The sequence below is a fragment of the Zonotrichia albicollis genome, chromosome 1, assembly GCF_047830755.1.
Source record: "Zonotrichia albicollis isolate bZonAlb1 chromosome 1, bZonAlb1.hap1, whole genome shotgun sequence".
Lineage (NCBI taxonomy): Eukaryota > Metazoa > Chordata > Aves > Passeriformes > Passerellidae > Zonotrichia > Zonotrichia albicollis.
In genome coordinates this window covers 113916469-113930004 of record NC_133819.1, presented here as the reverse complement: position 1 = coordinate 113930004, position 13536 = coordinate 113916469, and the positions used below count along the sequence as shown (strand labels likewise).

Sequence of the window (13536 nt, the reverse complement as noted above, 5' to 3'; positions counted from 1 at the left end):
GTATGCATTCTCCATAAAACCAAAAACTTCTATCATATATAACACTCATTTACTCTCTCTATTCAGCCAGTATCAGTTTTCTGGCATGAGGGGATTGCCTTTGAAAGCTAAATGGAGGCTCAAGAAAACCTTTCCCAATGATTTGATTAAAAAAAAGTTAATGTCTATTTGGTAAGAAAAAAATCCCACATTGTTTCTTTCAATTTTGACAATAAAAGGGAAGTGTGTACCTTGTCTGTCAGTTTTTACTGGAATGAATTTGTCAGATAACCCTTTTGTTACTCTCAGTGGAGTTTACAGTTCTAAACGTTGTTGTAATGGTTTAGGAAATTACAGTGCTACTCCTCAAAAGTGACAAGATAGGACCCATGCAAATGCACATTCCTGTGCATCACTCAGGCTACTCTCTGGTACCACAGCCTTTCATAAAAGGGAAAAATTACTGGGATACATTTTTTTTATTTAAGAATACAGTGTTCTGATTTTTTTTCTTGTTTCATATGAATTTAATACATAGGCAAAATAAAAAGACAAGGTTTGATCAAATGTTTGTATAAAATGCTATTTCATTATTTAGATTATTTAATTCCTACAAACTTAAAGGCTATAAGTATTGAAATCCAATATTTATTGTTTTGTTGCTGTAAACTGAGCAATTTAATTTACTCTCTTAGGGAGTAAAAAGCAGAAGGAAAGCAGAGGTGGCAAAAGGCACAGGCTGATATATAAATATGGTTAGATATGCTGCAATTGCCTATAATTATGCATCCACACTTACAATTTAATATAATTAAAGGAAGACAGCTGTCTCCATATGACTCTCATGGGGCTAGTTCACTAAAACTCAGTTTGGACTAAAACAAAATACTTATCATTCCAGAGTAATTTATTCTTAGGTAGACAGACATCTCCACCAAAGCCTCTGAATTTTAAACAGCAAAGTCCTCTAAATATATACACACAATCTCATTTTCACATTTACAAGAAAAAACTCCCCGGGACTAAAATACTAGCTGATGCTGCCCGAAAAATTGATTTTAAATACTCTGCACCAGGACATGAGCTATTCCAAACTAATGTAATTCTACTGTTTCACCTGCAACTTTACTGATTCACACCAGTCTGTTTATCTGTTTTTTCTACCATAGATAGCAATTTTTCTCTTGAGAAAGAGAAAAATTTTTCCTATTGCCACTAACCCTGGCAATAGGATCAACTCATATTTAGACACCAATGCTGATTGTAAAAGCTGCTGCCAATCACCCTCAATGCACAGTAGTTCAGAAGCTGCAAGTGTTCATGGGTACTGAATTGAGGGTTCTTTGGTCATGTAATAAAGGCTTACATGCACAATCTTCATTCAGTGGCAGTTTGAGAAAAGCAGGTGCTCTTTTCAGAAAGGACACGGTTAGGGTCACTTCTTCCCCTGCATTGCGAAGGACCTGGACCTGGAAAAGAAATAAAGGCAGACACCTTGAAATAAACTTATTATCAAAATGCATTACCAAATGTAAGCAACACCACACAGCTTTCCCATACCAGAATGTAACTGCTTAGCAGTTTATTGCAATTACATTTCTTTGAGAATAAAGCAAGATGTAAAGCTTGCTATGCACTTGTCTATTGTGTTTCTAGCCACACATACAGTTAATGAGGTGAGGGGGGCATTACCCTTCTGTATTAGTACTGGCTTTGACCTGTGCTGTTGCAGACTTTCTCCTCGAAAATATTCAGCTATGTAACTCCTTCTTTCAGATCAAGAATCATCCCCCCTAGCATGTATTTATTTAAAAAAAATACATACATATTTTCTCTTTACACGTATATTTTCTCTTGTCTTATAAATCCTCAACCAAAACAACAGCAGTAGTTTCCACAGCTGTACCATAATCCTATGAGCAAGTCTTTCCAACACTCAGAGTTAAATTTAGCTGAGACGCTCCAGCATGGATGAGAGACCTAATCTTCATCACAGACACAGAGGAAAAGAACCTATTTTAAGCCTTAAATCTTAGATAAGCACAAGCTTAGGTTTTGCCAAAGGGCATCTTGCATTTTGGACATAGAATGTGCAAAGAACCTATCCAGCTGGGAATACATTTAGCCTTCCTGTACTCTCCCAGTAGTTACCCTTTTGGCTTCTGTTCATCTTTAGCTTTTGTGGGATACAGCTGTAGACACCCCAAACATACAGCAGAGGGAGGGACTCCAGCCACCTCCCAAAAGTAGCAGAAAGGAGGCACAAAAGCAACTAAGCCAAATGCTGTATTAAATGGGTGAGGAGGAACATCTGAATTGGTTTATGAGAGCCAAGAACAACCAGATCTGCTTCAGAGAACAACCATTTCCTGTTCTGGCTCTATAACTTCAAAATCCTTCAAGGGCTGATTTAATTTGGGTGTACAATGACAGAATGTCATGTCTCTCTGAGTGACTGTGCTCATACTGTGAAGAGCCAGATCACAGGCAGCTGAGAGCTGCTGTGAGAGAGAGCTGCTGCACAGTGAGACATTAGGCAATCATTTTAAACTAGAACAGATCTCCTCCCTTTCTCCTATGTAGCTGGATAACACATAGGCAACTCTTCTGTCATGCCACTGCTTGTGAGAAAGTCTTGTAAATAATTCATGAAGCACTGTTATTCTTTAATTATGCTTGTCAATAATCTACTCAACAGAGTTATTTACATGCATATGTATAACTATACATTGGGATGCTTTCACATGCAATCACTGCATTATGCTGTAAACTTAAAGTAATTCTTCAGGAAAAAATGTCAACTTTGCCTTAAAACACAATATTGCCTACTCCAGGCTGGTTGCCACAGAGGACTGAAACATGATGACAGAATATTTGATTCAGAAACTGAAATTTTAGGGTCTTTATTGTTTAAAATAGCACAGTGGCAGGCAATGCACATTTTGCAGTTTAGTATGTATTCATAAGTATACGTGCAAATAAACACAGAAACATCACAACAGATTTAATAACTTATACTGCATCCAAGAATTTCACCTGTAACACAGAATCATGGAATTACTTAGGCTGAAACATGAGTCTCTTTGCTGAGCTGTTCCCAGTTCTGATGCATTTTCTATCTTAAAATTTGTAAGCAGCAATTATTTCTTAGAAAGATTACTTGTAATGTGCAGAAAAGCAGACCAAGACTCTGAAGTCCTGAATTCAATGAGAGATACCATCCTATATCCGCAGCCTCCATAGAAAATTCATTCTTTTCCTCTCTTATGTAGCAGTCACACAGTTTAGAGTAGTCAGAACCAAAGCAGAACCTTACAGGTATGTACTCTGTATTGTTTCAACAGATGTGGACAAACAAAGTGCAGGAAAATACAGCTACTCTCTCTGCTGTTAAAAAAAGGTATTTCTTTTTACTCAGGAACAGAGAACAAAAAAGTGAAGAAGTTACAGCATTACTAACTTTAATATATTAAAGTCACCTTTTAAGATGGTGGATAAGTGGATATCATCTGTGAAAGAAGCTGAGACAATAACAGCTCTAAATTGTTCTTCCAAGAGTCTACATGATTTCACTTGATAATATATTGCTTTATAAAGGCTGTAAGAAGCCATAAGTAGCCTACTGTGACTTTTTTCTCTTACCTCTCTCTCCCTCAAACCTCCTTATCTCACAGGATGAAAACTTTAAGCTGGAACACATTTCAGTTGAAATCAGCAATACTTATTCAGTGAAATGTATTTTGGAGTGTATGAAGCATATAATCCAGAAAGTTACTAGATTTTGACATGCTAAATAAAGACTAAAGAGAGATAAAAGATTAAAAGAGAAAACTACTAGGTAATGATTCAACAAAGAGCAGATGAGTTATCGATTCCATTTGCTTACTTTCTAGTCATTAACAATACCATTCTGGGAAATAAGGTTAGGTTAAGAAAATGAGCATTTTAATTACTTTATTGTATTTTTCTAACTTTCATTTGAAAGCTTTACTGTTATTTTGCATTCTTTGTCTTTAATTTACATATGAAATGAAAAATCAAATTACTAAAGATAATGCTAGCCACAAATAACAGTCTGTATCAGTACTGAATTTAAATTAGGGCCTCATTCCCACTGTGTATAAACAGTCAACAAAATTGAATATTACTGAAACATAGCTATATAAGTAAAGAGATTTTCAGTTCATTACTGCTAATAAAGAAGCCATGTCTAAATTTGCATAAAATAAAAATATTTAAAACATTTTGCCATCCTGGTTGATGGCAAGTGGAATATGAGTCAACAGTGCCCTGGCAGCCAGGAGGGCCAACCACATCTCCTGGGCAAAATATCTCCAGCTGGCAAGGGACGGGATTGTCTTGCTTTGCTTTGCTCTGTGCTGGGGCAGCCTCACCTTCAGTGCTGGGGGCAGTGTAGGGCACCACAATATACAAAAAGACATCAAGCTATTAGAGAGTGTCTAAATGAGAGCTATGAGGATGGTGAAGGGTCTGAAGTTGAAACCATATGAAGTAATTTTGGTATGTTCAGCCTGAAAGTGGGGAGACTGAGGGAAGAACTCACTGTGGTCTTCAACACAAAATTCCCAGTGCTAAATGCAGGGAATATTTGTATGACAAAAATTTAACTCAGCAGTAGACCTAAAATTTCCAATTTCCCAATACTTTATATATTCCCATTGCAGGCCATGGATAAACTCCCTTCAGAAGAGATCTGGCAATTTCTAAAACAATATGTCCTAAATTGCAGAAAATGCATGACCAGACACCATTAAAAAGAATTGCTTATTGTTTGGATCATTGAAAGGCAATGATCTATTTTTCTTTCAGAGGCTATATAGGCTATTCAAGTTAGTCTATTCAAGACTAGTCAGGATAGACTTTTTTGTTAATATTTTTGAGATATTCTATGAAACCTTAGAATTTAGGCATATGAATTTACCTAACTATGTCAAGTTTTAACTTTTCTAGTTAAAAATGAATAATAGTAACACTTAATATGTTGATATAGAAGTTTCATGGACTAAATGATGAAAAGATATTTAGCACTGCTGTTACTAGTTTATTTACCTTTATGTTTTTATTTCAGCTAGTGAATAAGACCAGCTATTCATTTGTTGGTGCACAGCATCTAACAAAATCACCCTTGTAACAGGAAAAAGCCATGACACAGAAAAATCGTAACATCTCATCAACATTATGGATATATATATTAAATTCCTGCTGCTGTTTTAAATATCATATTATATATTTTTAATTCAGAATGACTACATGTGGAAAGAACTGTACAAACAGAAGCATTAAATATTGTCAATAAACTTTGTTATAAAAAGTATAACCTTACTACCAGTGGGACCAAGAATTAATTTACTTCTACAACAAATAGCCCTGTATAAAGTTAGGATGTTCATGAATGAAATGAGAGAAGTAAAAAACCCAGTTGTGCATGTCTGAGCCAGCAGCTGTGTGAAATAGTGACAAGAGTGTCAGAGTTTCTGGAGCAACAGTGACTATATCTTTATGCAATTACTGTAATGACTGTAAGGGGGCTATTTGAAAAAGTAAATTTTATGGTGATGTGTGATATTGCTGAAGAAAATATCTACATAGTAACAACACTAATCCGAATTTTTAATAATGTCTACAATGATACTGCCTTTTAATTTTATAAACCCTTTTACATTCCCAGTTCAAGAAAACATTTGAGCATATGCTGAAGTCTCTCTCAATATATTCAGGAAAGCAATGAAGGATAAGTCCCTTCTGTACGTATTCCTTCATGAATAAGACTGCAAATCCCCTCTCAAATTACCAGTGAAATTCACTCATCAATAAAGTGGTAAGGATTTAAAACAGAATACTTATTTAGATCCCAAGATCTATATTCTCTTGAAGCAAATTTCACTCTTCAGTTTTTAAAGAAAAATTCAATTTTTTGGCGATTACCTTGAACTATACAGATTGGGAAAACAGAAAAAAAAAGTAAAGCTAGAAGACACCTTTCTAGCCACTCTACAGTTGCACAATGCCCTAGCATCAGGTCCATCAGCAGATAACAAAACACACATTTTAACACAGTCACACAGAGGTCAAAACCTACCAGGCTTCATGCACACAACTGTCTTGAATTTGTGTTTATTTTAAAAATCTACTTCTTTAATTAGTAAAAGCATCATGTAATACAGAACTATTAGGAACACATCAGTGCATAGTGATTTTTTAATTCCTATGACCTAATATTTATCATAGTATTTGCCAATAATTGAAGTTAATAAAGAAATATATTATCAAGAGATATCAAAGCTTCTTCCCTTCAGAAAATTTCTCTTTCCAATATACAGAGCGAACTGTGTATGGTGTATATGGCTGTATATAGAACACAATTTTATGACAGAAGTTCCTATTCAGACTGCACAACTAAAAGTACACTTCAGGCTATAGTTTGACACTATCACAATTGTACATTTTAAAGTTTTTGCTGTCTGGCTCCAAAAACCATGTTAGATATTTAGACACAAACCCAAGGGCTGCACACTAGAACTGGGGGCTATCTCAAACAAGGGGACAGGAGCTGCAGAGCAGAGTGGTGCACTTCCCAAAAACACAGGAAGACCTTCTATTCTGAGCTCGCTTGTATCCTGCCGCTAGCACTGTTTTGAAAAAGTGCAGGAGGATGCAGTAAAATCGGAATTTACAGCAAAGACACCCTCCAGTGCCCACCTCTAAAGAGTTATTCTGAAAAGTACAGATAGAGGTTTATGGACCTGCAAGATGACAAAGCAACGGAATTGAGGCAGTGCTTGCTTAGTGAATGTTCCAGCTACTAAAGCTACTACAAAAAGATCATTTCAGAGTAACATACACAGAGATTCAGGGTTTGATGCTTTTTGACAAGTCCCATCAGACTGGCCACTTCGAAGGAAAATTACTCTTGATCCCAGGTGACAGCACATGTTTTAGCTAGACCATTAGGTGGTTTCTCAGATGTACAGCATCATACCAGTCATCTTATAGATAAACTCAGGCTTCCTTCATTGATCCTTGCTCTACCTATTTTCACAGGCTCATGGGCTTCAGTCACAGAAGTACCAGAACATGCAATCTTGACACTGTATAAGTAGAGAATGAAGTGATCCTCCTTTAAAAATAGATTTCATTGTCTTTCAAGACTACACGCCAAGTAGGCCACTTATATTAGCTAACACTGAGAGACCTGTACAGAATTTCCTTCACAGGAATGACTAAAATAATCAGATGCAAGCAATATGAATAAGTGTAATGAGGAAGTAGGAGAAAGAGATTAATTTAATAAAAAATTATTGAAAACATAATAAACCTACAAAATAAAAAACATCCACCAGGCAATAGACGACCAAATATAGATCATGCAGAGGACACAGACTCCTGTCAGTTCTTCCTTCAATGCACAAAAAGAATATGATTTCAAACTTTTAAGTCTAACACGTGAAATGTAGCACTTCCAAGTTTGTCTAAAAGATCTGACTGCAGTTTTCTGGAACTCTTTAACCTTTCTTATGTTCCACAGTCAACACAAAAATGTTTATTGCTCTTTCCGTCAGATTAGTAGCATGCTGCAACTAATTATTGTTTCGCTGCATGTTTATTTATTGAAAAGTAATATAGTAGTGCCTTAGCAAAAGGTATCAATGCAAACAAAAAACCCAGCATTTTCCTGTTTTTCTTCCCTTAATCTTAGCATCAATAACATGACTCATAAAAATACTGCTATTAAGGGCTTAATTTGCATTCTTAAGTTGTATGGTTGTCATGGTTTGACCCGGAAACAGGATTTCTGGGATGCTGTGTGGATGGGGCCAATGAGTGCTCAGATTTGAATATTGCCATCTGGCCTAACCACTGGGCAATCGGATCCACCTCCGAGAACACAGGGTAAAAGCAGGGCTCTCCCCCTGGCAGTTCCTCTTTGGATTTCCGGCGGTGAAGGAGTTGAGTCTCTCCCCCGGCCCAGTTGCTGGCTGGGCTGGGGGAGGGGAAAAGCCATGCGGCCCGGCCTGGGAGAGGTAGGCCTGGCCCCAAGGGTGGAAGGAAGAAAATAAAGAAATGCCGGGAAGCAATGGGCAGCCTATTCCCGCCCCCCCTCCCCCCCCCCCCCACCTTGGAGACAGACAGAGAAAGTGCAGCCGGTGTTTGTGTGCCCTTACCTCGAAAGCAGTAAACATGTGCTGGTAGCAGGCAGCCCAGCTGAGGAGATGGTGGGGGGGGGGGGGTGCAGCCAGGAGTCCAGCCGCTTGGAGGAGTTTTTAACCCTTTTTTGGACAATGAAAATTTCACAGAACATTAACCCTTCCTAGACGAGATATAAGAGTGGAGGAGGACGAGGGAGATGAGTGAGTGATGATAGTCTGGACCAGAGAGAGAGAGTGAGAGATGTTGGAAAGATGGAGAAGAGGGAGTGGCATTTTATGCTGGACTCTTTTGTGTAGCCATGGACAGAGCTATGTTCCCCTGGAATACAGAGACTGAGACCAGGGGGAGAAATGTCCCAGAGCCAAAGAAGATTCAGTGTGGGTACCCCTCGGCCCCAGGGGGTATATAAAATATGGGGGGGACAGATGTCCCAGAGGTGAGAGACTGAGCTTTTCTGGAACTGGACACAGCCTCCTTAAAAGGACAACCCTGGAAGCAGCCCTGATTCTGGTCCAGTGGTGAGAGCACCGGAACAAGGACGGAAAAGGCCACCACGACACATGGAAGGACTCCCTCTCCTCTTGAGGAACTGAAGTTGAGCATTCTAAAGGGTGGTGCTGGACCCAGAATTGATTTTGGATTGTATTGTATTGGGAATCTGGGGGGGAGGAGGAGAGTGTTTTTGTGAGGTTTTCATTTTCCTTGTGTTTTCTTTTTTTCCTTTTTCTTCCTTTTGTGTGTAGTTTAGTAATTGTCTTTGTAGTTTAGTTAATAAACTTTTCTTCTTTTTCAAGTGAGAGCCTGCTTTGTTTATTCCTGGTCAAAATCTCACAGCAGACACCAGAGAAGGTGTATTTTCATGTGGGCATTTGGCCTTGTGCCAATGTCAAACCAGAACAACCCTAATTTTGAATTCTGTTTTTCTAAAAGCTGCACATACTGTTCATCATAGTTCATAGTAAATAATTAGAATGCCATTACTCCAATACACAAACTATGAAATGCAAGGAATAAAAAATGCTATGTCTTTCAAAACTGAGAACACACCCTGGTGGCCATGACTCATAGGTCACATGGGATATCATGGGTCCTTGGGCTGAAACATTTCATACCATATTCTGAAATACGGAAATTAACAACTCCTTACATAGATCCCAACTACAATACACTATTTATCATGATCTGCCAGTATATTCTTTGAATCATCCCAACTGGTGGTTGATTCTAATGCAAATGTTCATTTCAATATCAAACAATGGGTCCTGTTAACGATTCTCAACCTATGGACTACTACTTGCATGGGACTGTGGTCCATTGAAGAAATACACAAACATGCATTTAATAGCCATTCAGCTCTGCATGATAGGCAGCTATTCAGGACAAGAAAATACCTATGAAAACACCAAAAAAATCCCCAAAGAACTAGAAGACTTCAAGCCAAACTCTTTCCAAGCTTTATGAGCTTTTTTGGTGTATCATTTTGTAGTAAGTACATGCCAGAGTTCAGAACTGCCTATCTTTGTTTTCACATTATCTACTCCATGAATGGCTCTACTTCTCCAGGATTATTCAACTACAGTAAATGAACGTTGTAGTTACACAGGAACTAGTAACAGAGTTTTCCATTTTAAACACTCACAGATGTTCCACTTTTTAAATGTGATTATGTATTCGGCAGATGGGCACTTTCTCTCTGTCGAAGCTAATTCATGAACACATATTTTCAAATTAGATATGTAATGGCTTCCAAAGCAACTGGCCAAGAAGAACAAGATAAATCTCTTAAAAACACTGAAAATGACAGAAATACCAATGGAATTTTTCACAGTGTGCTTGAAATTAAACAGCATGCAATTTACATTTTTTTTTAACATGAAATAGGAAACTTGAATACTTTTGGACAATAAACACTTTCAGGTAGTTAAAGCCTGTATCAGGAACAGTGGCCAGCAGCAGCAGGGAAGTCATCCTTCCCCTGTACTTAGCATTGGTGAGGCCACACCTGGAGTGCTGTGTCCAGTTCTGAGCCCCTAAGTTTGGGAAGGACTTTGAAAGACTTGAGTGCATCCAGAGGAGGCAACAAGGCTGGTGAGGGGCTTGGAACACAAATCCTGTGAGGAATGACTGAGGGAGCTGGGGGTGTTTAGCCTGGAGGAAAGGAAATTCAGAGGTGACTTTGTTACTCTCTTCAACTCCCTGAAAGGTGGCTGTAGTCAGGTGAGAGTTGGTCTCTTTCTCCAGGCAGCAACTGATAAAACCAGAGGGCACATTCTTAAGCCAAGCCAAGGGACATATACGTTGGATATTAGGAAAAAGTTTTTTTTTTACAGAAAGGGTGATAAAGTACTGAAATGGTCTGCCCAGGGAGGTGGTGGAGTCATCATCCCTGGATGTGTTTAAAAAAGACTGGATGTGGCACTTGGTGTCATGGTTTAGTTGAGGTGTTAAGGCTGGGTTGGACTCGATGATCTTGAAGGTCTCTTCCCACCTAGAGATTCTGCATGATTGTGTGATTCTAACTGTGCATTACAACTCTATGAAACTTATAAAATCCCCACATGTATTTAGGCAACCTACTCAACTCCACCATTACTCAAATGTTATAAATCCATAAGCCTAATTTAGATTCTAACTCATATGATTTACATGTGTGTTTCATCTTCACGTACAACACACTTTCATTATCACTGTACATATGGCAGTACACTTCTCATCAGCAGAGCTCAGAAATTTACACAGGAGCCAGATTTTGTTTGGGATCAATTTAATCAACATTGTCAAAACCAGATGTTTACCAAAGCTTCTTTGGGAGAAATGTGTGAACCATTTAAGCAAACAACACTCCTAAAAAAATGGGAGAAGACTTTACACCGGTGTTGCAACAGCACCTATTGACTTCTGCACAGCTTTCCACAGGCTTGCACAGCATCGTGTGTGCAGTGGTGTGTACAGCCAGATGAATGATAGGCTTTCCCATCAATCTACAGAGGATTTCTAATTTAAGATACAAGATTTTTGGACTTCATAATAATTGGGGAGCAACCATGATGGTAGTCTATGCTGACAATATTGTTTGGGGTTTTTTCTCCTTCCAATTAGTTATGGAGAATATTCAGAAAAATCTATCAAGATTTGTAGCAACTATAACACATTTTAAGTAGGCTCCAGAGGCTTTGCACATTTACCTTCAAAGATGCATGACATAAAAATTCAAAGGTGTTTTCTTTTCTTTTAAGCTGGCTATAATTTAATACTTAGATAATATGTAGAAATTCTACTGACTCATCATATCTGCACAAAACCCTTGTGGAATCAATCTTTATTACTCATACAAATAGTATCATTTTAGTGAATTTTAGTCCAATATAATATAAAGTGTTGAGCATAAGCCAGAACTGTAATTTTCAAATTATTTGTAGGCTACCAACCAATCTTTGGTGGTGCTATTCTCTAATAAGGGTTTCAGATAGTAAGAGATCAATAAAATCATCTTTAAAAGAAAGCAGAAAAAATTAATAAAACGCATTCTCTTGGACTAAAAAAAAAAAAATAATATTTAAGGTTGGTATAATACACACCAACTAAATATCCGATATCCCATCACAGATTTCCCCAACATCTATTTAAGCCAGCTTTTGATTACCATCCATCAACCTACAAAAAATGACAGACTATATGGGAATAACACTTTCTGGTGATAAAAGTTGCCCCAAACAAACAAACTTTGTGCTCTATACAGGCCAGAGCTTCAGTCATTAAATTACTAATTAATGAAATGTGAAAACCAGCACACCAAGTAATAATATCAGTATCTCCTATGTAGAATATTAGGAGCTTGCTCATGGCTTGCAAGTGTTACAGCACACAATGCATGATAATGCAGTGACTATTCTAGAAAAAAATAGAGTGTATAACACATAGTCTATCCAGCAGTGTAAGAGAAAACAATAATGCAGCACATAATCTTACACAACAGTGTAAGAGAAAACAAAAATGCAGCTGAATTGAAGAAAAACATTGCATATCATGTCTCAAAACCAAAAGCCACATTTTAGCAATTATCCAGGAAAACTTTAGAAGAATGACCAAGTACTTATGACTCTCCACTCCCAATACAAAAGTCACAAAAAATACAAAATATAGCAAAAGGCTAAAGACATTACCCATGTTACATAAAGAAAAAACCAAAATCAATATTTACAGAATAAAGCACAATTTTCCATTTATCTGCATGATTCCCAGATTTACCCAGTTACAATTCAAATGACGATCACTAGAATCCCTCTTATGAATGGATATGTATTTTTCTTTTGCTGGAACATTTTATGCTAAATAAAAAAGCTTCATACAGAAATTTTGCTTTTAAAACTTTTTTTAAGTAAGAGTAAAAATCAAAGTTAAAAGTGGAAATGTTTTTTCCCAGTAAACTGTGACAGAAACTAGACAATAACTTGAAATTAGGGTTTTCAAAATTTTCAGGTAATGTGTACTCCTCAACAGGAAGAAATAATTCTAATCAAATTACTCATTTAAAGTAATTTTGATTACTTTACATTTTTGGACTTTCTTTTCATAGTTGATCATAATGGACATTTTTTTTCTTATTATAGTAATGGTCTTGAATGGTTTGAGCTTTTTAATCCTGATGATTAATGAAACAATGAAGCTGCTTTATAATCCATTAAATATATAAGAATCCCCTGTTCTTTTTAGTCAAATTGTTCTTACAATTCAAATTTACCAGGAAAAAAGTGCCCTCCTAGTTGAATTCTCCATGAAATTTCTAAGACAGCTACTAAATACTAAACAAGTACAATTTTTCATGTTTACAATTTTTGAAGGCCTCATTAGTAGTATTCAAAATGCATACACATTTCCAGACTGTATAACATGCCAGCTATTGTTCCTGCTCCTAGTGGTTGAAGAGTGAAAAACATCCAGTTGGCACAGTATTTTGAAGTACTGTCTTAAAATTTTAAGAAATTTTATGAACAGTCATATATCTATAATTGCTGAAAACAATGTTAATGTTGCATGGCTTGAACATTTTGCCTGACTATGCAGAGCTCCAGGTCTGGGGAAAAAGAAAAGATCATTCCCAGACCAAGAGTTTGCTCACACTAATCCCATTGCAAGGCTGGGGTCAAACACACAGCTAGTAGCAAATTTCACATTTACATATTCAATATAAAATTTGCTGTTGGCAAATATGACCTTAACATTTAGTTTTCATGAACAGTCACACTAATCAAGCACCAGAATACAAATGCTCATGAAAAATGAATAAAAAGTGGTCCTAAGGAGTTTGAAATCAAATTCTATCCTGTATTCGAATAAATATTACTCTACAAACCTATTCCTATTTGTTCAGTTTTGAATGTTATCAAC

The 13536-nt window shown here is 37.0% G+C and overlaps 1 protein-coding gene and 1 long non-coding RNA gene across 9 annotated transcripts in view; one reads left to right on the top strand and one right to left on the bottom strand.

Annotated features, from left to right (window-relative positions):
- Positions 1–13536, bottom strand: part of SNTG1 (syntrophin gamma 1) — a 318965-nt gene that overhangs the window by 108956 nt on the left and 196473 nt on the right. For all 8 annotated transcript variants that reach the window (XR_012582420.1, XM_074550855.1, XM_074550863.1 and 5 more), the window contains one exon: positions 1346–1448. Coding sequence is in view for 7 of the 8 variants with exons in the window: in XM_074550855.1 (XP_074406956.1) it covers positions 1346–1448 (103 nt within the window). In the remaining variant the exon portion in view is untranslated. The remainder of the gene's footprint in view (positions 1–1345; positions 1449–13536) is intronic.
- LOC141730769 (uncharacterized) lies at positions 7776–8947 on the top strand. The gene is made up of 2 exons (XR_012582421.1): positions 7776–8021; positions 8295–8947. It is a non-coding gene; the product is annotated as an uncharacterized LOC141730769 (long non-coding RNA).